Source organism: Aristolochia californica, unplaced genomic scaffold (genome assembly GCF_029961685.1).
Source record: "Aristolochia californica isolate CCGP_79_NKW_82.1479 unplaced genomic scaffold, dmAriCali1.0.hap1 SCAF_5, whole genome shotgun sequence".
NCBI classification, from domain to species: Eukaryota; Viridiplantae; Streptophyta; class Magnoliopsida; order Piperales; family Aristolochiaceae; genus Aristolochia; species Aristolochia californica.
Genome location: NW_027182214.1, coordinates 1,491,280 through 1,516,396, shown reverse-complemented (window position 1 = coordinate 1,516,396; position 25,117 = coordinate 1,491,280). Strand labels below are relative to the sequence as shown.

The following is a 25,117-nucleotide window of genomic DNA, read 5'->3' as shown; positions in this document are numbered from 1 at the left end:
TGAGGAACGAGAGGCCACAGAGTCCCTCCCTCCCTTCAACCGACAAAGGGAGCCCTTCGCGTCAAGTCTGATAATCTCCGCCCAAGTTAATAATCAAGGGAAATTTTTCCTCCCATTAAGATAAGAATGACATCGTTAGTTACGCTCAAATTACAAAAGCCCAAATTCATGGAAATTCAATCATTTTTTTTTGTGTTTTTGAAAGGGTACCTGACCTCGGCCAACTTTGATGGAGTTACTTTGCTTGATGGGGCTGCCTCCATCTTGGAGACCTGAAGCAAACTCCATTTGCTTCAACCAGGTAATAGAAGAAATAGTGGTAAGGAATGAAGAAATTGGATTATCTTTTCACTGTGGATGGTGGATATAATGGGCTGATTCCAACTATAAGTAACGGCAAATGGCATACACAACATAAATATACAAACATAAGGATGTCTTGACCTTTACAGACTAGATGAAATGCATATTTTCTGACGAGTAGGTTAGTACAACTTGTTAAAGCTTTTAACAAATAAAGCTAGATAAAAAGCTGCTGGATGACCTGCAACCAGCAAACACATTTCATCACACCTGGGAAAAGAGAGATAAAACATAAAAGAGAAGTTTAGTCGAACATAGATGATAAAACGGATGGTGTAACACATCTCTTAATTGTGTTGGTTTAATAAAGAGAAGCTGAATAAGAAACAAAAGATTTGAATGGAATGGGCTTAGATTGAAAAAGTACAAGTGCAGCAGCAAATGTGATTGGTTCAGTTACCTTTCACATGGTCATTGTTAACAAAATCATTTGCTTTTTGATGCAACAGTTCTCTGGACTGTAGAAACTCCATCCACAAATTTAGTCCGGAAGATGACATTAGCATTGTTAAACATACCCTCTTTCAGAGACACAACAATGAACTGCATACATGAGATTTGTCAGAAGCTTCGAAGGCTATTTTTGGAGTATTATTCTTCCTTGTTGTCATTGGAATTCAGAAAGGATTTTTTTTAAAAGGACATGCCACATTTAGGAACTTGGGAAATAACATGTAACAGCCTAAAAGATGTTCATTAAACAAATTTTCCTTTGGGTAAGAGATATCATGGTTAATTATATTGTTGACATTGGTCCAAATCTGAGTTTAATCTGATACAATGTGGCTAAACATGAGTCGGTTTTGGCTGATGAGAGACAACATACAACAAGTTGCTTTCCAGTGGTTGTATTACACAAAACAGTTGCTTCCATTGATCTTACGGAGCAGTTAGAGATTGACAGTTCTACTGAACTCATAGAGAACAGATTGACAAAAAAATAACCTCAACCAGCCAAAATGCCCAAAGGATTATTATAAGTAGAGCTTTTATCCACTATTACAGATTTTTTATAAAACAAACTATTAAAATAGCAGGCATTCAAAAACATTTACCAAAAACGCAAATTCAACACTCTCCATCTGGTCAATGCACCATGTCAGACACTCAAATGCAAGAATGGCAATGAATCAACATTTTTTTACTAAAAAAGAATTAGGCAGCAGCCTTTCTTAAGCTGCCTGATATTAAGGACAAAATTTTGTGACAATATGGTCTGCTCTTTTCCAATTTCTACTTAAATGGAGGAAATGAGGCACACAGAAAAAGCTACCACTAATAAAGTAATGACTGCTTCTAGGTTTAAGTAGTTAGAAAGGCAACATGAAACACAAAAGTAAGGGCCATTAGACAGCTGTCTCATGAGAAGCAGCATTCGTAAGACAGTAGCTGATTCAGCAGCAATTAAATAGAGTTGGCCAACAAACTGTTGCCACATTATCACTAATTTCAATTCTGGGAACCAGCAGTAGGCCACTACTGTTTTCCACTGTTTGAAAATGAGAAAAAAACAACAACTGTAGTGTGGGTAGTGAAAAGAAGGGGGGGGGGGGGGGGGGGGGCGCACGCCTTGTTTTCTGAAAAAAAGAAAAATGATCACCAACATACTGGCAGTAGTATGATTCATCCATGCATGTTGACCAGATGAGGAAACATTGAATTCTCATTTTCCAAAAATGTTTTGAGTGTTTGCCATTTTGGAAACAACTCTTTCCAAAAACTGTTAACAGAGAAAACAGCTCTTTTACTACTGTTATCCTTCATAGAGAACAAAGATGTATTATAGTTTACAAGCATCACTATAGCCTCACATTCAGGATAGCACAAACCTGTGAATGTGGAAAGTGAGCTTTTATCATCCTTCCAATGTTCTGTGTGTGGCTCAGATCAAGAGCAGCATCAACCTGGTAAGAATACAATGCACAATAGCCTTCACTAAACTCAATACTCCCATTTTGGGAATCCACAAAGGAAAGATAAATAGAATTGGAATAGCTACTCCAGGAATGTGGCATCAACAATCACACGACCCTAGAATCGATTAACCTGGCAGTTAGACGAGCAAATTAATTTGGTCATGACATGACTTTCTCGTAAAAACTACTGCAATTTTTAGGAAAAGATAATTTTTAGTTTCTCAAATATTAAGATACTTTGATAATGTCAAAGAACCATTCGTATATGTTTTAGACTACTAAAGAGCTTTAAGCTTCCAGCCAAAACTAGCTGGAGAATGTAACAGAGTCACGTTCTTATCAAAACTATAAATAAAAACTTAAAGCATTAAAAAATATAAAGCATCTTCTTGAGCAGTTTCTGGACTACCTACATACCAAAAATCTGTATGTAACACCCAAACATTCATGGTAATTACTGTCAAGTGTGCATTGACACTGTCCATTAATATTTTAATCAAAATATATATTAGGTGTGAAACCTGTAGCGACACCAATGGAAGTTGGAAAGTATCTTCATGACAAAAACAATGATGAGCTTAAGGACAAAACAATATGTCAAAGGTTAGTTGGGAAGTTGATTTATGCCACATTACTTGTCCTAATATATCATTTTTAGTAAATGTTATAAGTTAATTCATGAAATATCCACACAAAATTCATTTGGAGGTTACTCAGAGGATATTGAAATACTTAAAAAGGCCACATGGAAAAGGGTTGTTTTTTAAACCTCATAATCATTTAAAGATAGAAATTTTTTCAGATGCAAATTATGTTGGATCCAAGCTTGATAGGAAGTCCACACCTGGTTATTTGTGTTTGTAGGAGGAAACTTGATAAACTAGAAGAGCAAAAAGTAAAATATGGTAGCTTGTTCTAATACAGAAGCTAAGTATAGAGCTATAACTCATACTATCAACGAGTTGAAGTAGGTGGTCAAATTTGTTCTTCAAAAGTTAAATTTGTGTTATAGAACCTATGACTATGTATTGTGATAACCAGGCAGCAATTTTCATTGCAAACAATCCAATGTTTCATTAAAGAACTAAACATATAGAAATTGATTGTCATTTCATTCAAGATGCAATATTGAGAAAAGAAGTTACCCCCTATATTTGATCTAGTGATTAAGTCGGTGATATCTTTACTAAAGCATTGGGTAGACGTGAGTTTGGGATAGTTTGCAACAAGTTAGGGCTCTTAAACATAGCACCAGCTTGAGAGAGTGTTAAAATGTGATGTAAGGGTAATTTAATCATTTTAAAGTAATTGTGGACTTCAATGAGAATATTGTCATGTTTAGAATGTTCAGATGAGTTTATCATTAAGTTTTTACGTTATTTGGATGTGTAATTAGGAAGTTGTAAAGAGTTATGTTAAAGGGAGTATTTCCATAATTATCCTCAAACCACTTAGGTTAATAAGAAGTAAGCGAGGTCGTGTGTAGACCTCTCTTTTTAGTCTCTCTTTTTCTTTTTCTCTTTCTTTTCTTCTTCGTTCTTCATTATTCTCCTATTTTCTCTTTTCTTTCAAGATGCATATTTCCTATAATAGCCACTTACATGACATATTTCCACAAACAAACAATTAGATACAGTTGATCCTATTTGTTTTTCAAATAAATATTATTTGAATTTTTAGATAGAGGAGACTAACACCCCCTCTTCGCTCTGCACTAGAAAGAATGGGGAAGGGAGGGGGTCCCTTTCTCTTTGATTTCTACGATAGGTAGAGTTTGTATAGGGAAGCAAGCTATTTGCCCTCACGTCCTTGCTATGAGGAAACTAAGGGGGGAGGTTTGAAGAAATTGAGGATCCCACTTCTCCCCACTTTCTCTCTTAGCACCTGAAAAGAAAAGGGGGAAATAGGTGCCCTTTTTTTCTTTTATTTTCCTTTTTCTTTTTTATAGTAGTTAGCCCTTTTCTTCAATCACTTAAAAATCCTAATTTAAAATTTAGAAACATGGACAATAATATCACCAATTTTAACGGATTTTAACATATTCTAGGTAGCCATATCAAGAAATTAGCCACAAGAAATACAAGTAAATAGCTGTAAAAGACAAATTACCTCATCTAGTATATACAATGGTGCTGGTTTAAATAGAAGCAACGCCAGAATAAGGGATAAAGCAAGAAGGGATCTTTGTCCACCACTAAGTTCTGACAATGATTGTTTCCAAATGCTTCCAAATGCAACCCGAACCTCAAGACCGTCTAAAAAGGTGCAGCCCTCTGGTGGTTCAAGCTTAGCCATAGTACCAGGTAAGAGAGTGGAAAAGATAGATCCAAAATCCCTGTAGGCAATGAAGGTAAAACAAATGTCACATGTGTACCAAATAAAGATCATAGGCATGGAGCACGAGAGCTTACGTTTATTACATTAAAGTTAAAAAACAGTTGCTAGGGAGCAAAGAACAATCACAGAGAACATGCACCTACTTGTTTACTTTGACCCATGTGACATTCAGTGTCTCCTTTTTCTTTTCATCAAGCTCTTCAATCACTTTCTTGATTTTTGACTTGTCATTCTACAAATTACAAATGTAAGTTAGAGCAAGGTATCATGTAACAAATAAAGAACTGAGAGTTTCACAATCATAAACAGTAATCTACCTCAATTATGTTTTTCTTGGATATCAAGTCCTTGTATTCATCTTCTGCTTTCTCGAACATTGCCATGACTTTCTTGTTCACCCTTTTCTCAAGTCTTCATCACACAATATAGATGAAAATATTCATTTATGCCATTTCGGGGGAAAAAATCAAGAAGTAAAAGTTATCATTGCAGCAAGGACAACAAAATCAAACTAAGTACCCAGATTGCTCAGCTTGTAGCTTTTCCAATTCCTCCCTTGCGTTACGAGGGTCTCGAGAAGAAAAATCATAGTCAGTCCCACTTTTCCCAAATAACTGCTTCTCAGCTGCTACCCAGCTATGCTTCTCTAGTAGTTTTTCTACTTTTAAAGAACAGTCTTTCTGCTCCATCTCCATCCGTTTTATCTACAGAAGAGTGGTATAAGGGATTTGTCTTTATATTATGAATTTCCCTATTTTGTTGGTCAACGCAATCAATACCTCATTTTCCATTTTCTTCCTCTCCACATTAGCGTCACTCAATTTATGCTGAAGCTCTTCTTGCTTTTTGGCCATAGAACTAATCTGGGAATCACATTCCCTCATCTTTGTGCGACTGTGGTTGAGCTCTGATTGGGCCACATCTAATTCTTTCTTTATGGAACTCAGCTGAAACAGTAGAAAAAAAGCTAAAATGAAATGATTCCTTGAGAACATGAAATATTTGGCTAAAAGTATACTTCACTTACCTTTTCTATATGGCCATCCACCTCTGCTTTGAGATTATCAATCTGTGTTTTCAAAGAAGCCAACTGGTTCTCTAATGAATTGTGTTCTTGAACTACAGCATCTTTTTCCATAACTAGCCTCTCCCTTTCATTTTCATGTCCCTTGTGTGACAATAATCATGTCAAAAACATTTGGTAAAGTTCACGGTATTTAGGGGTAAATAGAACCAGAGACAGCCCCTGTCTTAATGGATGTTGTTAAAGTTGGATCAAGGTCCATCATCCAAATGACAAGCCAAAGTTAGGAAGAATCTATGTAAGTAAGAAATACAAGATCATTCTAATCCTGAATATATGTGGGGCTGTTCTAACACTCTCTCACACATGTAGGCCTTCTTTATGGCTCCTACATATGAACAACTTCAAGTAAAAGCCTATGAACAAGTACCCACATTGATACATGTTAAAATCAAGGCCAAGTCCATCCTCTAATGGCTGACCGAAGTCTGAAGACCCTTTTTCCAAGTAACAAGTATAAGATCTTTCTAATCCAAGATTTATGTTGCACGATTCCAACAAATGTCTTCAGCATGAATTGGGGGGAAAACACTGCCTGCCTAATATATGGCAAGAGAGCATGAATGACTTATGCAATCCAAAATGATAGCAGGAAACATGTTTTGATCCTGATCTAGAACAATGTCAAAGGAAGGCATAGCATGTTTGAATCACTAGAAAGATCAATCATCTAAGAAAGAACATGAAAGTTCAATAAGTTGTGCTGATAAGGATCATTTGTGGGATCAAGATTCAAAACAAGTTACCTTCAAATCCTTTGAGACTGACTGCATCTGAGATTTAGCTACTTTAATCTTTTTATCCAGATCTCTTAACCTGCTCTCTCGATTTTTACCATGATCATGGATTGATTTTTCAAGTGATGACACTGTAGAAACATACTTTGCATACAGTAGTTGTTTTTCTTTTGCTTCAGTCTTTGCTTCTTCTAGCTCCTCCTCAATCTTTTTAACTAATTCTGCCAGCTATAGGACATGAAGGATAACAACTTCAGGTAACTGATCAAGAACTACAAATATCTGCATAAGAGCAATAAAACACAAGAATGAAGGCTAAAATTGAAAATGAAATTTTAGCAGTGGTGAAACACCTTGTGATGTTCATGTTGTTCAGCTCGTTTTTGAAAGAGTGCAAGATCATATTCTTTCAGTTCCAACTGAGATTTAAGATGTGCAAATTTCTTTTGAAGAGGCAGAATTTGTGTAATCTGCAAAATTAACACAAATAAGAAACGGGTTCTTGCAAGATGATACAGGCAATGAAGTTCTTAAGAACAACAAAAAAATTTTTTTTTTTTCTGAGAACTGAATGTTAAGCTTAAGCCTCACTTACAATGGGGTTCGATTTTTTTAACATAGAACAAGAATTCAGATACAACAATATTATTGGATAAATCAATGTTGAAGAGCAAGTATGAAAAAGTCTTACATGACTCTCACAATAAGAAGTCTCACAGAGGCAGAATTATTATGGTGGAGTCTCACAAGAGGAGGAGTCTCAGTTAAAAGTGTTTTAGTTATATTAATCTTCTATTTAAATTCAGTTGTTTAATTGTGTTAGAACTTATCTTTAAGTGATAGACTTTGGGTATAACTAAGACAAGGATAGTTTAATTATAATTGGATTCTATTTGTTTCTTCTATTATAAATAAAAGCTCATTATACTCAAATTATAACAAGTTAGTAAAGTATTCTTTTTTCTAGAAATTCAACAAAATATCAAAGCGGGTTTTATGAGTTGACTCGATCAACCCATAGAGATAACGTGATCTTTTTCTGATTTATCATCTCTAGTAGTTTAGATTTGTAGTCAATCTTTTTTCTTTCTTTCTTGTCCCAGTACTTGGTGTCCGCACCTCTATATTGAACTTTTCATATTGCAAATTATATATTGACAAAAAGATCTTTAAATCTACTTTCCAACGTAAAAAAAAAATGGCAATCGGAGTTTTCTACAAAGAGAAATCGATATTTGAAGCATCAAAGGTTTGTATTTTATGGCAATAGAAAACTTCAACTTTTGAAGTATTTTATGGCATCAAGATTGAGACTTTATATGGAGAATTATATGTCATAAGAAAGATTTGTAAGTTTATTTTGTTACCTATCAAACCAATTCTAAATCTAAGCTTTCTAGAGAGAGATATCAATATTGGAAGACTCAATGCTCATGTTGGCCAAAGAAGAAAGCATATTCAGTTCAGCCAGATCATAAAGCCTGAAATCTATTAGATGTTTTCTCTCAAAAGACGTATATTTTCTGAACAAAAGTTATACTTGAATGAAAGGTATCGAAGTCTAGTTTTAGAAAGAGAAAATTTCATGTCAAATATCATATTAAAATTGATGAAACATCTAAAATACTTTCAAGACCATAATACAATAAAAAGAGGGAAAATGAATAAGCTTTGAGAGTATTAAATTATAAGGCAGAGAATTATAACTGACCTTGTTTTCAATATCTGATAACCTTGTCTGGTGAACATGAAGCTTTGATTCAGATTCTGTCAAATTATGTAGTTGCCTCAACAGTTCCCCACCATGTCTACATGCATTAATAATATGTCAGGAGACAGATTCTCACACACAAAAAAGGAACACCAAAAACGAAATTGTTGGGCACAGGTTGCCCTTACTCATGCTTCCTCCTTAAATAGACTAGTTATATAGTTAAATTGGAAAGTACTTTCCAAGTCCCAACTTATCTAGGAAACTAACTTTTACGAATCTTACTACTCGAGGGGCCTAAGTTACCGTGCACCACTAAAATACTAGAAATTCCAGCACCATAATATCAATTGAAGGACCTCTTTGCCCTTCACAATCCCAAAATTTCCCCACAAATCTTGAAAAAGTGTGAAATTTAAGAGTTTATAGAGAGAAACTGAGAGGGAGAAAAGAAGAGAGAGGAGTAGAAAACAAGAGTTCTCGAAAGGCTCTCAATGGGGGGTCGAGCTCTACCCCCAACCCTTTTATAATAAATCTGTTCAAATTATAGAACTTCCCCTATCACTTTAAAATCACTTAAACTCATATATTGTTAAGTTTTGGAGCTTAATTAACGCTACACACTAAGTTGGTCACAGATTGACCTTCGCGGTAAGGTCGCCATGGGGGTTGGAAGGGAGGCGGGAAGCCCCCTCCTAGGGGTGTGGGGGCGGAACCCCCATCCGATCTACAATTTATTGATTGTTGTTTCATTAAGGGTAGTTTGGGAATTTCACTCTTGTAATGCAGTTACCCTAGCTTTCTCTTTAAATTGGGGGACCCCGCTATTAGGGTTTTAATGATCTTAATCCGAAGAGCATCTCGAGTTGCAACTCGAGAGGTTAGAGAGAAACTCCTGTAAGTGTGTGATTTCTCTTATAAACTATTTCATCTTCATAGTGGATTACTGCAGCGACGGAAGACAAAACGTAGTCTCACCTTTAGGTGAACCTGTATAAATCTTGTTGTGTTTTTCCGTGCTTTTTTTTCCCTTCTTCCATGTTTATTATTATTACTCTTATTAGTTTGGAATTAGGGCGTCTAATTCCTAACTTATATCTCCATATATACTTGTTCAAATTACATGAAAATAGGACTAGAGACAAAACTAAACACATAGAAAAAGATAGCATTGCTGCTGGAAATTACAGTAAGTTCAAAGTGACAATGTTGTCCTTCTTTGGATTTTCTAACATCTCTCTTACACCCAAAAGACATAATTACCCATTAACTCCTTTGTACATAAAAGGACATAAATACCCTACTCTACATTGGTGCCTAACATAGTAGTTACAAAGTGAAGTCCACTAAAATAATATTTCATTTTCACTACTTGCCATGCAGAGATATAGTGTAATAATTCTTTACATAATGATATATTTGTAACATTTCTGTATATAGAGATATATTGGTAGCACTGCCTAGCTGTGAGAAGTCATATATTTTCTTGATTGCCAAGAAGACAAATGACTAGTGTTTTTTGAGTCCTAAAGCAATCTCGTCTGCCAAAGACAAGGATCCTTAGAGTTCCCAACCTAAGATGCAGTTGGGCCTTTGGCTCAATGGCCACATGGGAGGGTTTGAGTGTGAGGTCTTGGGTTCAAGGCTCGCTGGTGGAGGGGGTTTTCAACACTCAAAAAAAAAAAAAAAAAAACTAAGATGTATACCTGTCACTTGATAATATTTTCCACTAAAAAAAAGGAAAAAAAATCCTTTATGATTATTAAAGTGTCACATGTCCATCTGAAGTAATTGAGGAATAAGATTGAGTTATACTAGCATTAAATTGGAGAACTCCAAGTACTATTGGTAAACAATGTAAAATGATTTAAAGAAGTGAAAGACAGGGACATACTTGCGACTACCACCAGTAAGAAAACCACTTGGTTCAAAAATATCACCTTCAAGAGTTACACTAGGTGTAAAAACATCCCTATTGAATGCAACCTGCACCAGAGTTTACTATTCAGAATATGGAAGATGCAAAAATGGGTTCATACTAATCATCCACAAAAGAAATTGGATCCCCTAATACGGTTATCCAACAACACAATATAAAGCAGTAACAGATAAATATGCATTTAAGCATAAGAATACCTCCTTTGCAGCATCAATACTTCTACAAACAAAAGTTGACCCGAAGACATAAGCCATTGCATTCTGAAGTAAAGAAAATTTTCGATCAGATAAAATAGAGGATTCAAGTAGAAACATTATCCCTTGCACTCTATTAGTACAAACAGAAATCTTTGAGATTAGTGTTTAAAGATCTTAAATGCATTCATGAAACTAAGAGAGTTTCCCCCACATACAACTGATGCATAACATTAAAACATATTGACTGACTAGGTGCACAACCAGAGGACATATTTTCTGATCAACAACAGATACAACATGAAATTATTAGCCCCAAAAAGTAAGCAGAGGAAACCTCAGTTCGCTGGATAAGATATCCATCCATCCAATCAGAAGATATAGAACAGTTTGGTGATCATCCACAAGCAAAATGGTTATTCTAAACCAATTCATATATTTATAAAAAATAGAAACCAGAAAATACAAAATGGACAAAAAGGGATGCAGATGAAAGGATAAATGAGGGTTCCTAGTAAACTTTAGACAAGTCGTTAAGAATTTCCATGAACTACAAACATCAATTATGTCTGCTGAAGTTGGATCCTGGTTTTTTCCAATACTGTCAAGCCAAAGTTAAAAAGCCCCGTCTGAACTAATAAGTACAAGATCTCTCCAAGACCAAATCAATGAGGATTGTATACCCACCACTCACTTCAAGCTTTGAGCTGTGCATACATTTGGGCCTTGAAACCTATGCCCTTGACATGGTTTCAAAGCTCCAACAATTGTATTTTCAAGATAAATTGTAGCCATATGGATAGCAAGCACAAATGAAGTAATAGAAACATACAGAGGTTTGCTATTACGTACCTTTATTTCTTCATCATATCCTACTAAACATAGGGCTAATGCAGCATTCCCTTCACCAACCTGCAATTAAAGACAGATTTTTCATCTACTGATCAATCCTTGGGGAATCACTAACATGTCTCCTTTTAGTTATTCATCAGAAACAGATGATGGAAAAAAGAAAGAATAAGAACATAGGAAAAAAGACAAACAAACAAATAAAATACTTACAACAAACAAAATAATAGAAGGTTACAAACTGACCAGTCTAGATGCAGCTTCTTGAACTCTCTGTGGAACAGCATGAGACTGAATTTTGTTTAGTGGAATTATTGTAACCCTTCTCCGAAGATCACCATTTTGAAGCAATTGTTTCCCTGTATTTTCTGTGTCCACAACAACGTTAAACAGCTTGCCTCTAGCAGTAACCTGTGACAACAAAGAAAAGCTAGAATGTCTTTTAGACTATTTTTTTGTTTAATTCAAACTCCTGACATTAATTTCTTGGAAACAGAAAAAAAACAGTTGCATGGCAATCCAACCTCTAAGGCAGTCATTGCTGACTTATCCTTCACTTTGATAAGTCTTGCAACTACTCCTTTCACCTTTGACCTATCAAAATTCTTTACAGGATCACGATATGTGAACTGAACATTTGCCAGCTTTCCTGAAAGAATCCGTATTTCATCTTTCAATTTCTGTACGTGCTCCAACTCTTTTGCCCGATCCTGACAGGAGTTAGCAATAAGGTAACCACACATATTAATAGTACACAAAATTGAGCTCAAGAACCCTATTTCCCAATAGTTGAAGTACTAACCCTCTGTAAAGCTTCCAGCTGTCCATTTTCATACAGAACAGATTCAAGTGTGATTTTAATGTCTTCAACTTCTTTCTTTCTAACATTAAGCTCGTTCTCAACAGCAACAGCTTCTTCACGTTTTGCCACTAATTGACTTTTCTTCTCCTTGAGCTCTTTCTCAGAATGATTTATTTTGGCTCTAAATTGTTTCAATTCAGTTTCAACACTTCCAACCGCAGCTTTGGCATCTCGCAACTGATCTTCAAGGCATTTGTCTTGATCTTCACTGCTTTTCCCAGCCATTACACCCTACCAAGAACATTCCTTTCAGATACTAGATTCAATAGAGAAATGAAATGAATGGCTTTTTACTTTTTAGTTAATGTTTAAAGTATCCTGATGAAGGAAGTCCCAACAACTTGTCAGTTTTTGGAAACGATTTAGACCTTGAGCTATCTCTAACAGGAAAATTAAAAAATAGTCAAACTATTTTTTAGGCTGTTCAGAACAAATTTAATAGCCTTGGTCTAAACATGGTTCTCAGTATGCATGCAAACAAAGCAAATCCATCACTGGCTTACTCCCACACCTGATATTCTTTTTCATACTTTTCCAAGCTCTTAGAAAGATCTTCAGCTTTCTTTTTCAAATCAGCAGCTCCGTCTTCAGCTCTTTTAACAGCAGAGTCCCTCTCACTTATTGATTGGTTAATGTCTTCAATACTCCTAACAATCTGCCAAAAAGGTTCACAAATATATGAATGAACGCTGAAAAATTCAAATTACTGCCTAGTTCCAATCAAAACAGAGCTTCTTTCACCTTTTCGGCTGCCCTTTCTTCAGCACAAAGAGATTCCTTTTGGTTGTTTAATACAGAAGTTTGCTTCACAAGATCGTGGGAAAGAGCATCAACTTTTTCTGAAAGAATCTTCATCTCTCCACCCAGTTTAGCTTCTTTTTCAGCAGTTAAGGCAGATATTTTTGCTTCCATTTCCTGGATTTCTACCTGCAACCTTTGAATATTCTCATCTAGGTGCAAAATGTTGGCCTTTCTCTGCCCAACCTCATTAACTGCATTAACTTGTATCTTTTCTGCCTGAAAATATTCATACGCTATGCAGAACCTTCTAGAACGATCTAACTCTGCATTGCCATTGGCCCACTGCATGTACTGCACCTTTTCTTTTCTAAGCTTCTCCAAGGCAGGAAGTATTTCCTGGTCAAGAAGCTTATCAATCTCGTCAACCTTGCTCTGCTTCTTCTCAAGAGTCTTCAGAGCAGCTTCCTTCTTCGTTTCATACATTCGTGTCCCAGCTGCCTCTTCAAGCATGGACAAAATTTCAGGGGGTTTCATGTTCAGAACCTTAGTAATACGACCTTGCATTATGAGAAAATGGGGATTGTTCACATTAAGCTGCACGGAATGGAAAAGAGTCTGGACTCGAGAAGGCTGGGCAAGGTGACCATTAATGAGATACTTGTTCCTTCCACCAATCACAATCTGCAAGAGGAACAAATGCATCTTAGAACTATAAAATTTAAAAGTCGCTATGAAATCATGGACTCAAGCACTGCGAAGAAGAATGAAGGGTCACTTCGGATCACACGCCAAATGCCCAAACTAAATCTTCAGAACGAATTAGTTTACTGGTTACTTGGCTAGAACGGCTTGAATCGAGCCGAATATCAATGATTCATCAAAATCAGAAACTCACCTGTCTAGTAACTGTAATTTCTGGACAGTCTTCATAACCAAGAGGACTACGACTCCTGTCCGAGTTATCGAAGACAACAGAAACAGTTGCTTTCGTTACTCCCGCCTGGCCTTGCTTGTACACCAGCTCCTGAAGGTTCGAAGCCCGTACCTGCTGAAGATTCGTGATCCCCAGCACGAAGCAAATGGAGTCAAGAATGTTTGATTTTCCCGAACCGTTTAGCCCCGTGATGGCGTTGAAGAAGGGATCGAATCCGGACACCACCGTCCTGGTAGCGTAGGATTTGAAACCCTCCAAGCAAATCTCCTTGATGTGCATCTCCAATGATTTAAAAACAAACGTAAATCGAAAGTAGAGAATTCGATAGACTCTCCAGAGAAGGGATTGGAGGAGAAGTAGAGGGAGTTTCAGAGATTGAAACCCCGACAAAGGAGATCTAAACAAATGGAATCGAAAACGGGGGAATTGTGGAATAGAAGCACATCGGATGGGATTTCGAATGGAAGAAGAGGAGCTGGCGGGAAAGCCACCGGGCGCGAGTTCCAAAAATTGAGAAACGAAAAGTAGGCCACTGGGCCTCTCTGGGCTGCCTGGTATTTCCTCTATTGTAAATTAGTCTCAGCTCCCTGAAAAACTCTTAAATATCCATCCGTCCTTATTCTAAAATTGTTTTCTCTTTCACCCTTCTTTATTTTGACTATGCTAAAAAAACCCTTCAATATTTAGAATTGTTTATAAGCTTTTTCTAATGCATGATGGCATGAGTTTCACCTAGAATATCAATTTGACCCATCTACTTGATTTTTTTGTATTTATTAAATTGAATATAAACAAAAAAAAATCTAACTGAATTAGGCATGTGAATAACTTTACCCAATTTTTTGTTGATTTTTATTAAATAAAAAATGATATAAGGTTTATGTCGTACCCAATTAACCAATTAAGTATAAAAATTATTCAATAAAATTTATTTAAGTAATTATATATTTGAGATAAAATATGATTCAAGTATTTTTTTTAAGGATTTGTATAATATTCGTTTAGTGACTTTGTCATATATTAAAATGACATTATTCTTAGACTTATATTTGCATGGTAATATATTTTTATTTTTATATTATTTATGATTTTCTAAATTCTTAAGTTATTTTTATTTTGTTTATTATCTAATTACTCATTCTATTGTCTAATAAATAGGTAAATAATAGTATAAGAAATAGCTTATGAAATATATCAATAAATATTTATATTTAAATAAATGGGTATATAAAATAGTCTATTCTGGTTCATTTATATATATTTTTATAGCCCTAGTTCAATGGTGAGTTTGCCATTACCCAACAAATAGGGTATAGGGTTTTAGAAAGGAGGTTCCCCTCCAACATCCTCTCACCTACTTGGGGCAGGTAATTAGATCCTTCCTTGTGGACCATTGGGGAGGGGGGGAATATGTGGGACCATAGTATGTGATCACGTGAGACCTCCATTAGAAAATAAAAAATTTAGAAGTTTCTAATTTTGTTGATATGAAATTTCTAATTTCATTGGGGCAAAGATCTCTCAGCTTGATCATATGATTGTTAAATTTTAAAAATCCGTTGGCAGAGTGTCAACACTCAGACTGCATAGAGGTACTCGTTGTTAATGAATTTCTACAATTTGCTGGCAGAGGGGCCATTTTGAGGTGCAACCCCAGTCGGTGAATTTCTTAAATTCGTTAGGAGGGATGCACCCTCTACTGACGAATTTGAAATTTCACTAGCAAAGGGTGATCATTTCTAATATAATTTTTTCTATGCTTGCATTTTCTTTTTTTTCGATTATTATTATTGCTCTCGTTAGTTTAAAATTAGGGCGTCTAATTCCTAACACTCAATATATGACTCACCCAATGAGTGAAAACTGGACTATAGGGTCTTGATGCCCTCCTAAACAAATCTCTAAACTCTACTACGATCCTCTTGATCAAGCCTTGTGATCACCTCATCTGTGAAGAAACAAATGTAAACGATGAGGATGGAGATATTGTGGAAGGCGATGGTGTGAATATATTTATATATACAAACATAAATTACTATGGGAAAAATATAATTTAACGTATATGAGTGATAATAATTAGTTGACTTTCATACTATGTGTCTCTAGGACAAAATCCACCCCCTTCCCCCCCACCCCAAGGAACTCACTATCATGTATCTCATATGGTGGCTCCATCAAATCCATCTCTCGAGATGATACATGGCGTGAGATTGATGGTAGTCTAGGTGGATGATATCAGATGAACATGCATATGAAGTATATTTATAACAACAATAATGTTATTTTAGAAAAAATAACAACACAAACAATGTTTGAAATAAATAATTTTGTAGAAAGAAAAGTTATAGACCCAAGAAATAAATATTCAAATTCATTATTATCTAACAACATTTTATATCTACATTTCTTTCTTCCCCCTCTTTGTCAACCTCTTATTTTTCTTCTCCTGTATAGCTCAACAACATCTCGATTACGTACAAGTGATCCTTTGTTAGGCATAAGTCTCAAAAAATCTTGTTAGCACACTCTACATAGACAACGCGTCTTATTGTCTTACTCTACGACACATTTGGAGTACGTCATACCATTAAAAGTCTCATCCCCTTTCTTATATTCTTCGATTAAGCGTTTATTTTACAAACAATTTTCATCCAACTTTTATCCATTTTTCTGCATAACACAAAAAATATATAAACCTACAAATCAGCCATGAACAACACCCAACTATATGGAAGAATACTCTATTTCAAGGCACCATATTCTAGGTGGGAGAAGTCCAAGACAATAACACCTAGTACACATCCAATTTCATTGTTCACTTGAGTTTGTGACTCCACCTCACCCATTTAGGACTCACAATTGCTTACTATTGTATGATTATAATTTAAAACACTTGTCAAAATCTCAATAGCATCTCTCTACACCCCTCATATTATACCGACAAGATTAATTGATGTGCATTGTGTATGCATCACACTCCATTACTGGAGCACACTACGAACTAGTTAACAAAATATACAATATAACCCTGGAGGAATTTGTGGGAGATGCATTCGAATGCATCAACATCTATGTGAAACTATAATACCTAAAATAATAAACAAAAATTTTGACTCCCAAATTGTTGTGTAGGATAATTCAAGAGTTGTACAAGTATATTTAGTACTTGTGCAATTCTTTTGAAAATATCACAAACTTTACATAAAAGTCACATTTTAATTAAATAGTTTAAATAAATAGTTTAAATACAAAACGATATATACATAGGAATTTATTATACTATGAACAACAAAAGATATATATTATAAGTCCCCTACTTCATAAGCTAAAGTTTGACCAAACATCTTACATGTTATACATAATTTTATGAATTATCATTTCATATTAAGCTCAAAGGTTTACATGTTACTACCCCTAAAATTAGTTTCAAGTTACACTTTGTCTTAGTTTTATATTGAAAAAATTAAAATTCATATTAAGCTCGTATTCTGTATGCATTATATTTATCTTCTTTCTCTACATTTAACTATGTTCTCATATTTACATTATTTTTATAGTTACACCCGATCAAACTTATGGACCTAAGACTCTTTTCTCGACTAACCAACCTAGTGACACAGTGACTCATCCTACAACACAAAATATGAATATTAAAATCCATGTGACGGTCCCATCGTATTCCCCTCCTTCATGATGAGTATTTTCTCTTCGCCGCATGAAAATTAGTCCATAGCACTTCGATTATCAATATATAGCAAAAAATGACTATCTTTATCATATCAATATATATAAAAATATCGACAATCTACCTATTCAAAAAATCCCCCCCTTCCTCACGCCTCCCCCTCAATATATAACAAATAAATGACCATCTTTATCATCTTTATATATATATAACAATGCACCCCACTTCCTCCCCTCTCTCCCCCTCCCTCCCACTTCAATTATCTTTATCATCTCAATATATACAAAAATTGATAATTTGCAAATTCAAACCCCGCCCCCCCCTCAATGCACACGCATGCTTCCTCCTCTCTTCCCCGTGTTTGTGGCTCTCTCCTCGCCTCCCCTATGCACTGCACTCTCCTCTCCCCTCCTGCACGCGCAAATCACTGTAAAATAAATCTTACCTGGCGGTGACAGTGAACTCTAGACTGGATTCCTCCAACAGTAATGAGAAGGAGAGGGAAGAAGGATGGAGGAGAAGAAAAAGTGAGAGAGGAAGAAAAGCAAAGGGGTTAAAACCTACCTTAGGTACACAACTCGAGGTAAGGAGAGGGGAGAAAAAAGTAGAGGGAAAAGAAAAAGAGAAAGAAAGAAGAAGAAGAGGGGAGGAAAAAAGAAAAAATAAAAAGAAGGAGAGAAAGGAAAAGAAGAAAAGGAAAAAAATAGGAGAAAAGAAAATTAGGAGGAGAAAAAAAATAAAAAAATATTTTAAATTGTAAAAATACATAAAATATTTGTGAGAGGGAAAATAAAATGAAAAAAAAGGGAAGAAAAAAGAGGAAGAGGGGAGGAAAAAAATAAAAATAAAAAGAAGGGGAGAAAGGAAAAGAAGGAAAAAACATGAAGAATATTAGTAGGAGAAGAAAAAATAAAAACATATTTTAAAATATTTAAAATTTTAAAACACATAAAATATTTACTCCTAGTGAATTTTCCAAATTTACTGGGAGAAGGGACCGTTTCCTAGTGAAGATAAATCCCCAAGAAAAATGAAGAGAAAAAAGGAAAAGAAGAAAAACACAAAAAAAAGAAAAAGGAAAAAAGAAAAGAAATGTTAAAAATATATTCAAAAATTAAAATTATGAAAAATATGTACTATCAATGAATTTGGAAAATTTGAAGGGTGAAGGGACTACGTCCTAGTGAACTTTCAAATTTTGTTGGGACAAGTCCCCACGAAAAAAGGAGAGAAAAAAGGATAAAAAGGAGAAGGAGCCAAAAGAAAGAAGAAATGAAGGAGGAGAAGAAAAAATAGAAAAAGGAAAAGAAGGGACAAAAGGAAAAAAAAACAGGACAACAACGAAAAACGAGAAAAAGGAATAAAGGAATAAAAGACAACAACTAAAAATGAAAAAAAGGAGAAGAAGGAAGAAAAGTACAAAATAAAAATATGCGGAGAAGAAAAAAAATCACAACAAATATTTAATATTTTAAACATTACGAAAAAAATAACTCCCAACGAATTTATGAAATTTCCTGAGAGAAAGGACTATCTTCCAACTAATTTTCTAATTTCATTGAGAAAGGTTGTTTTACTTTTAATTTCATTATTTTATTTATTTTTTGTATTAATATATTTATTTATGGGCCAAAATCGCTAGTAATTGTTGGTTAGCTATATGATGGTGAATTCATTCCTAGGCCTTGTACACACCGCTTGTCACAATGTGGGAGCCGGGCATGCTTGAAGTTGTTACCTTAACCACAAGGAGGGGGATGCTGAAGGCAGTGCTTGTGACTGGAGTGGGAAAGATCACTTCCCTCTAGTTAGAAAATTTCAAGGCTTCGCTTTTTGCAGTGAATATTCCAAATTTGTTGGGAGAAGATTTTCCTAGGAGCGGGAAAATTCCCTAGGAAGATCTCTCCCAATAAGTTTTAAAATTTGTTGGCGGAAGTTGATCTCTGTTAGCACATTTTATGCCCTTTAATTCGATAGGAGGAATTTAGTCTTAAAATTCATAGGGAGAGGTCATTCAATATGCTTAATTGGAACCTAAGTACTGTTAAAGAATAGTCCCACATAGATTAATGAGTATAAAATTTTGGATTATTAGTTGGGAAAAAAAACTTCCTAACTTGACTTGTCATTTTGGGATGAGTTTTGGACCGAACTTCACATAGTATCAAAACAAGTGTTCATACTTAGGTCTCCACCTAAATTGTCCACATGTAGAGTCACAAAAGAGGGCTTACATGTAACTGTAGGGGTGGCATCGAACCGAGTGGGTTCGTGAATAGCTCAAGCTCGGCTTGGTTTGATTCGAATAAATTCAATCTCTGAACGAATTCGAGATCGGGTTTTCGACTTGTTTAAGTAAATGAACCAAACCTGATCGAAGCTCGGTTCGGTTTGTGAGCTTGTTTACTTAAACCCAGGGTCAGGAGTCGGAGTTGGGACCGGACGCGAAACCTTTCCTTCTCCTGAATTTTCAATGGACGCAAACCAGCGTTTCTAGCTTCCCGGCACGGCCGATCCTTGGTTGAGATAGGCGGTGCTTTGGTTGAGCACCAGTTGTGATGTTGACGGTCATAGATTTCCCTGCACGTAATCCATCGTGCATCACGACCGGAGAGATGGTGAGCGATGGGGATGAACAGAAGGGATACGGGTTCAAATTTTGTGGAGAAAATTTCTGTTTGCTGTTATTTGGAAGCAGAGGTTTGGACTTGGACTTATTCGGATTCTTAAAAAACCTAGAAACACCTTTTTGGGTGAGTAGCCGTTGGAGTTCATTGAGGCCTCCCAGCGGTGGAGCCTCCATCTTGTGTTCTTAGCTCCGCGACATATTAGAACATAGCCAATGCCGATGCTGGGTGTGCCGGCGTCCATTACGACAATGGCCATTGTCGAGGTGGTGAGGGAGGTTGGCGCAGGGTGCTGCTCTCTACGCATGGCTGGAGGTTGAAGACGACCTCTTGGGTTCAGATTGAGTTTGATGCAACTCGCCTGTTCCAAACGGCAGGGTTAACCTTGTTCTTTATTTGATTACTTAAGAGTCTCGAAAGCAAGTATCAAGCAAAAGAGTTTGATTCAAATTTGTTTTTAAAGTTTCAAACTCTAGCTATGGGTACAGATACGAGTAAAGGTGGTGGACTTGGAAAATAACATGCCGATCGCAGAATTATGAAACACCAAGACAACTCGCACAGCCTGTGCATGAGTCATCTCAGCCAGTAATCAGCTATTTGCTAGGATTGTAGTAAGAGAGAATTGTGTAGACAGTCTGCACAATGGTGAGAGCTATAATGAGAGTTGCGGCAATCAAGGAGAGCACCTTCCACGGGTTGCTGAAGTATGTGCTCTTGAGGTTCAAGCGCCACTCCCGCATACGTCTCTTCCATTTCTTTTTGCTCTTTGTACAGTAAACATGCAGGTTCTTCATCACATGAAGAAGATCACCGTCCGATTGGAAGTCAATTGCGTTCCACAATGACCCGAACAACTTTTTGATCTCCTGATAGTCACCGAGTGCTCTGATGGTGAGCAACTGGTCCGAGTGGAGCATTTTGACGTCCTCCGTCGTTTTGAGCAGACTAGCCATGAAAACGATGTAATTAGTTATATCAAGTGTTATGCTGACATGGAGGCACTCGAAAGCTAAGAGATTCAACCAGATAACCTCTGATAATCCATCTAACACAAACTCTGGGAGGTGAAGGACGTTCTTCTCTAGCTTGATGTCACTGAGGAAATTTCGTTCACTTTTCACAAAAACAATTCCTGCCTGTGCGCATATGGATAGGCTTGGAGTCCTTAGCTCGGATATCTCAGAATCAATTAATACTGGCAAATTCTTGTTACTTCCAATGACTCTGCTCCTGAGAAAGTCTACTATATGCAGCTTGGAGACTGCTGGATTGTCTTTGGTGCAGATGTCATCCCCAACAAATGACAGAAGTTCGTTCAAGTATTCATCCTTTTTGTGAGAGTGACAAAAGGGTCACAAACAGATCTCAAGATGAAAAATATGATCTCGTGAATCCTGCTAAAACATCTTAGTTTGCTATACAAAGAATCACTTTGAGAACTAATTTTCAGCTATAGTTAAAGTTGAAAATTTCCAGAAAGTCTTACCGGATCAGTGCGCTTCTCTTCTTCAACAGCTAACAATTTCTCCAATACCAAGAAGGGAAGCTGGTTTTCCAACATTAAGGTATCCTGTACCAAAATCTTGACGACTGTGGATAGCCCTCGATTACTGAAGATGGGATCACTTGGGCCGTAATCGATGTTCTCTCCTCCAGAGTTAAATACTCCCAGAATCTCCAGCACAAAGCAGCCATCAAGAATCATTAGCTCCAAGAATTTATCCTCATCCATCCATTCTTCATCTAACTTCTCATATGATTCCATCAGCTGATGCACACAGCCCTTCATCGACACCTTGAAGTCATTTATTGTTTTCTTTGATCTCTTTAGGAACTGGCTAAGTGCTCTGTACTTGTGCTCTTCCATGGCGTTCAAGTGTGGATCACCATGGTGATACGGGCCAACTGAGACAAGCTGTGGTTTGTAAAACTTCTCTTTTTCCGGGATAAAATAAGAAGGCACTCTGTATATTGAGCATTTGTCCCATCTGTTTGTTTCCTCACTGGTGTCCAGCAATCTTTGCAGTCGATCGGCGTCGATGAAGACGGACTTGGAGTTCTGCGTCAGCATCGTCGGAGCAATATGATGGGCATCTTCTGGTGTCATGTTGGCTTCCATGATAGAAGAGATCTCTCAGAATCGGTGATGTTTAAGACCCAAAACACATTTGACTGTGTTTTAAATTAGCTCTACGCGTCAAGACACAAAAAAAATTAACTTCTCATCTATATTAGGGTTCCCCTCGTTGTGGAGGAAGGCCTATCTCGCTAAGTATTAGATATATATATATACTATATATCAAGATGATGGCTAATGTTCTTTGATATATTTTGTGTTTCAATATTGGATCTAATAACGAGTACAGCTAAATTAGTAGCATATTGTGACCTTAAAATTTGATACATATTACTCGATACACTATGCCCCGTGCTTTCGATATTACCACATTAAAGTAATTGGTGACTAGAATATAATCAAAATTTGGCCAAGTAATATTTGCATCTAATATATATCGAATATACGAAAATCTAACTCACTCGTTCGGTATTGAATTTATTCTTTTATAAAATTATGGAATCTACTCCTAATTTTACTTATTTTTATCTAATTCTTAGAGAGTTTTCCCATATTACAAACTTCCATACCAATTCGATCATTCCGAAATGGATCGGTCTTGACTCTAAAGGGTGGAATCACACTTTAATATGAATTCTAAATTTATTCTCAACATGTCATGGAGATTCATTGAACTCACTTAGGGTAGGTACTTAAAAATTTTAAACTACCTAAAATTATTATTATTTTATTATTCGAAAAAGCAAGCAACTGTATTTTGGCTCACTTGAACATAATTCTATAATAATATTTCACGTTTTTGTTTGGATTTTCTAAGCTTAATACCTAATCCACATTTATCTAGACTAATTTTTAAAATTTTAAGACAATATTCTATTGATCTACTGATACCATCCTCTGCCAAACCATGGGAAAGCTTCAAGAATTGATCAAGGAAATTAAGGATAAAATTATGAAAACTACTTGGGTAGTAATGGTAATATGTTAAAATTATTTATTTAATTTTAAATAATTTTATTATTAAAAATAGTACTATAATATTTTTTAGACATTTACCTACAAATCATTAAAATCATCTTATCCCTTTATAAAATAAAATAAATTTAAAATATTTAATTAAAAATAAAGGTGCCCTTTTCAAACCCAAACGGCATTTTCCCAAGTGGATCCCACGAAGATGTGGACTATTTCCCAGAAGATTCTTCTTTGATAATTCAAACAGAGCAGACAAGACTCCTTACCGCTGTCTTCTTCTCAGCAATAGCTGAAAAGTATTCTAAAAAATTTCCCATCTTTTTCGGGTTGGAGATGCGCCGAATCCCTATACGCGTCTTGTTTGAGCTGGAAGGTAGTGGACGCCATTACGGCCACGTTCTCTCTTCCCTTTTCTTGAAGCTATTATTAATCTTGTCGTTTCTTTGCAGACCATTAAAGTATGCGAGGTGAGTTCTGAAGGAGGATATTGGGTTACAGCTCTTGCTTCCCCCTCTTTCAATTGCATTGATGGGGGATTCCCCCTTGCATTCCCATGGTGAGAGTTTTTCTTGGTTAATCGATCATCAAACCTGGTTAAGGAGGATATTGGGTTACAGCTCTTGCTTCCCCCTCTTTCAATTGCATTGATGGGGGATTCCCCCTTGCATCCCATGGTGATAGTTTTTCTTGGTTAATCGATGTTCAAACCTGGTTAAGGAGGATATTGGGTTACAGCCCTTGCTTCCCCTCTTTCAATTGCATTGATGGGGGATTCCCCCTTGCATCCCATGGTGATAGTTTTTCTTGGTTAATCGATGATCAAACCTGGTTAAACTTGGTTCAATCAGGCCCTTCTCCAAATCGGTAGTTAGGCTGGATTAATACCATTTGAAAATATAGTTGATTCAGGTTTTTAATATCCCAAGTCTATGGCAGTTTCTTTAGGACACCGAGTTTGAGATCCAGATTAGACTCGCCGAGTTCGACTGAACCATGGTTCAGTTTAAAAACTCGCAAACCGGCTCCTTAACTTAACGTTAACGAGGCCCGAGTGCGGAAGCGGGAGCCGGGAGCAGGAAGTGTCTTCGAGACACTTTGATTGACTCTTCGTACTTCGTTTTCGGATTCTAGGGAATCAGGGGAACATGGAAAGTCGGCGTTCCATGGAGATGCTATAACACGTTCCTTAGATGCAATTGAGTTTAAATTACCTCTCCTTTAAAGTCAGGGTTGATGGGGTTGAGGAGGAGCACCGACTCCGGGTAGGCCAACGGTTGGCCTAGCGACGACAGACGATCATCTGGCATCGGCATCATCCATTGTCTATTATCTGTGTTACGTCTAAGACTGTAATCCGAGCATAATAAACCCTTAATCCGAGGGTATAATCACCATGAAGTATATAAACCACATAGAAAACGCAATGTGGGCATAAATAACGGTAAATCAACAGCAAAACACAAGAGGCAACGATCTTACATGGTTCTACGACAGCCTACTCCACAGGAGGGGACGAGAATCCACTAAAACGAAATGGGGTGAAGCTTTGCGGCTTCAAGCATACAAAACCGAGCTCCTACACAAAGTCAAGCTCCGATTTCTCCCTGTACGAACCCCTTCTTTCTCTGCACAGAGAATCCCTAAATCTCGTCTTCTCAAACCTCTCTTCCTCCTCGAAATCCCTAAATCCAGAGAGCTCCCGATTTTATCCCATAATCGGGTCCCGATGCGGATCCGACCTGGTAATCGGTTCGGGTCGGGTAATCGGATTCAAGACACCCGATTAACAAATCTCCACCTTGGCTTGAATTCGTTTACTTATCTCTGAAAAACTGAACCTGTCTATTGCCATCTCCACCTTGCCTCCTAGGGCATCTGAATTGAGCAGCATCACTACTCGTGACCGCTTCACGATAGTTAGAGGGCTCTGGAAACTGAACGGTTTCTCACAACAACGACTCCCTACTGCCTCTACTAGTAACACGTGGAAAACCTCACTGCAATCTCTGCCTGCAATCACTGCTGCCTCTGCCTGCAACCACTGGAAGACTTCTCTGCTGCAATGACTCCCTCTGGAATCAAC

The 25,117-nt window shown here is 36.6% G+C and overlaps 2 protein-coding genes across 4 annotated transcripts; both read right to left on the bottom strand.

The window, feature by feature from the left end:
• Positions 1 to 406: 406 nt before the first annotated feature.
• Positions 407 to 14,084, bottom strand: LOC137966715 (structural maintenance of chromosomes protein 2-1-like). Of its 2 annotated transcripts, none has more exons than XM_068813406.1 (21): positions 13,629 to 14,084; positions 12,734 to 13,414; positions 12,504 to 12,647; positions 11,933 to 12,223; positions 11,655 to 11,840; positions 11,377 to 11,541; positions 11,134 to 11,193; positions 10,285 to 10,347; positions 10,043 to 10,134; positions 8,149 to 8,245; positions 6,791 to 6,907; positions 6,447 to 6,665; positions 5,644 to 5,784; positions 5,396 to 5,563; positions 5,136 to 5,320; positions 4,934 to 5,027; positions 4,760 to 4,848; positions 4,389 to 4,614; positions 2,193 to 2,267; positions 764 to 906; positions 407 to 544 (listed from the first exon to the last, which is right to left on the bottom strand). In XM_068813406.1, the coding sequence occupies exons 1-20, from the start codon at positions 13,944 to 13,946 to the stop codon at positions 790 to 792; spliced, it is 3,528 nt and encodes a 1,175-aa protein (XP_068669507.1). In that variant the 5' UTR covers positions 13,947 to 14,084; the 3' UTR covers positions 407 to 544; positions 764 to 789. The 2 variants fall into 2 exon arrangements, with proteins under 2 accessions (XP_068669507.1, XP_068669506.1); XM_068813405.1 differs by having other exon boundaries at positions 407 to 573; positions 13,629 to 14,083.
• Positions 14,085 to 20,381: 6,297 nt separating this feature from the next.
• LOC137966448 (UPF0481 protein At3g47200-like) lies at positions 20,382 to 22,219 on the bottom strand. 2 transcript variants are annotated; one of them, XM_068813061.1, is made up of 3 exons: positions 21,469 to 22,219; positions 21,014 to 21,310; positions 20,757 to 20,927 (listed from the first exon to the last, which is right to left on the bottom strand). In XM_068813061.1, exons 1-3 carry the CDS (start codon positions 22,099 to 22,101, stop codon positions 20,856 to 20,858), a joined length of 1,002 nt encoding a protein of 333 aa, XP_068669162.1. In that variant the 5' UTR covers positions 22,102 to 22,219; the 3' UTR covers positions 20,757 to 20,855. The 2 variants fall into 2 exon arrangements, with proteins under 2 accessions (XP_068669161.1, XP_068669162.1); XM_068813060.1 differs by having other exon boundaries at positions 20,382 to 21,310.
• Between the last annotated feature and the right edge of the window lie 2,898 nt (positions 22,220 to 25,117).

Bases quoted from the DNA above. Each gene is read 5' to 3' on its own strand.
- LOC137966448 (XM_068813060.1), bottom strand. From the start codon at position 22,101: ATGGAAGCCAACATGACACCAGAAGATGCCCATCATATTGCTCCGACG. The intron at 21,311-21,468 runs GTAAGACTTTCT...TCTCACAAAAAG, and splicing joins AAGAGAAGCGCACTGATCCG to GATGAATACTTGAACGAACT.
- LOC137966715 (XM_068813406.1), bottom strand. From the start codon at position 13,946: ATGCACATCAAGGAGATTTGCTTGGAGGGTTTCAAATCCTACGCTACC. The intron at 5,785-6,446 runs GTAACTTGTTTT...TTGTCACACAAG, and splicing joins CAGTCTCAAAGGATTTGAAG to GGACATGAAAATGAAAGGGA. The intron at 4,849-4,933 runs GTAGATTACTGT...TGTAATTTGTAG, and splicing joins CCAAGAAAAACATAATTGAG to AATGACAAGTCAAAAATCAA.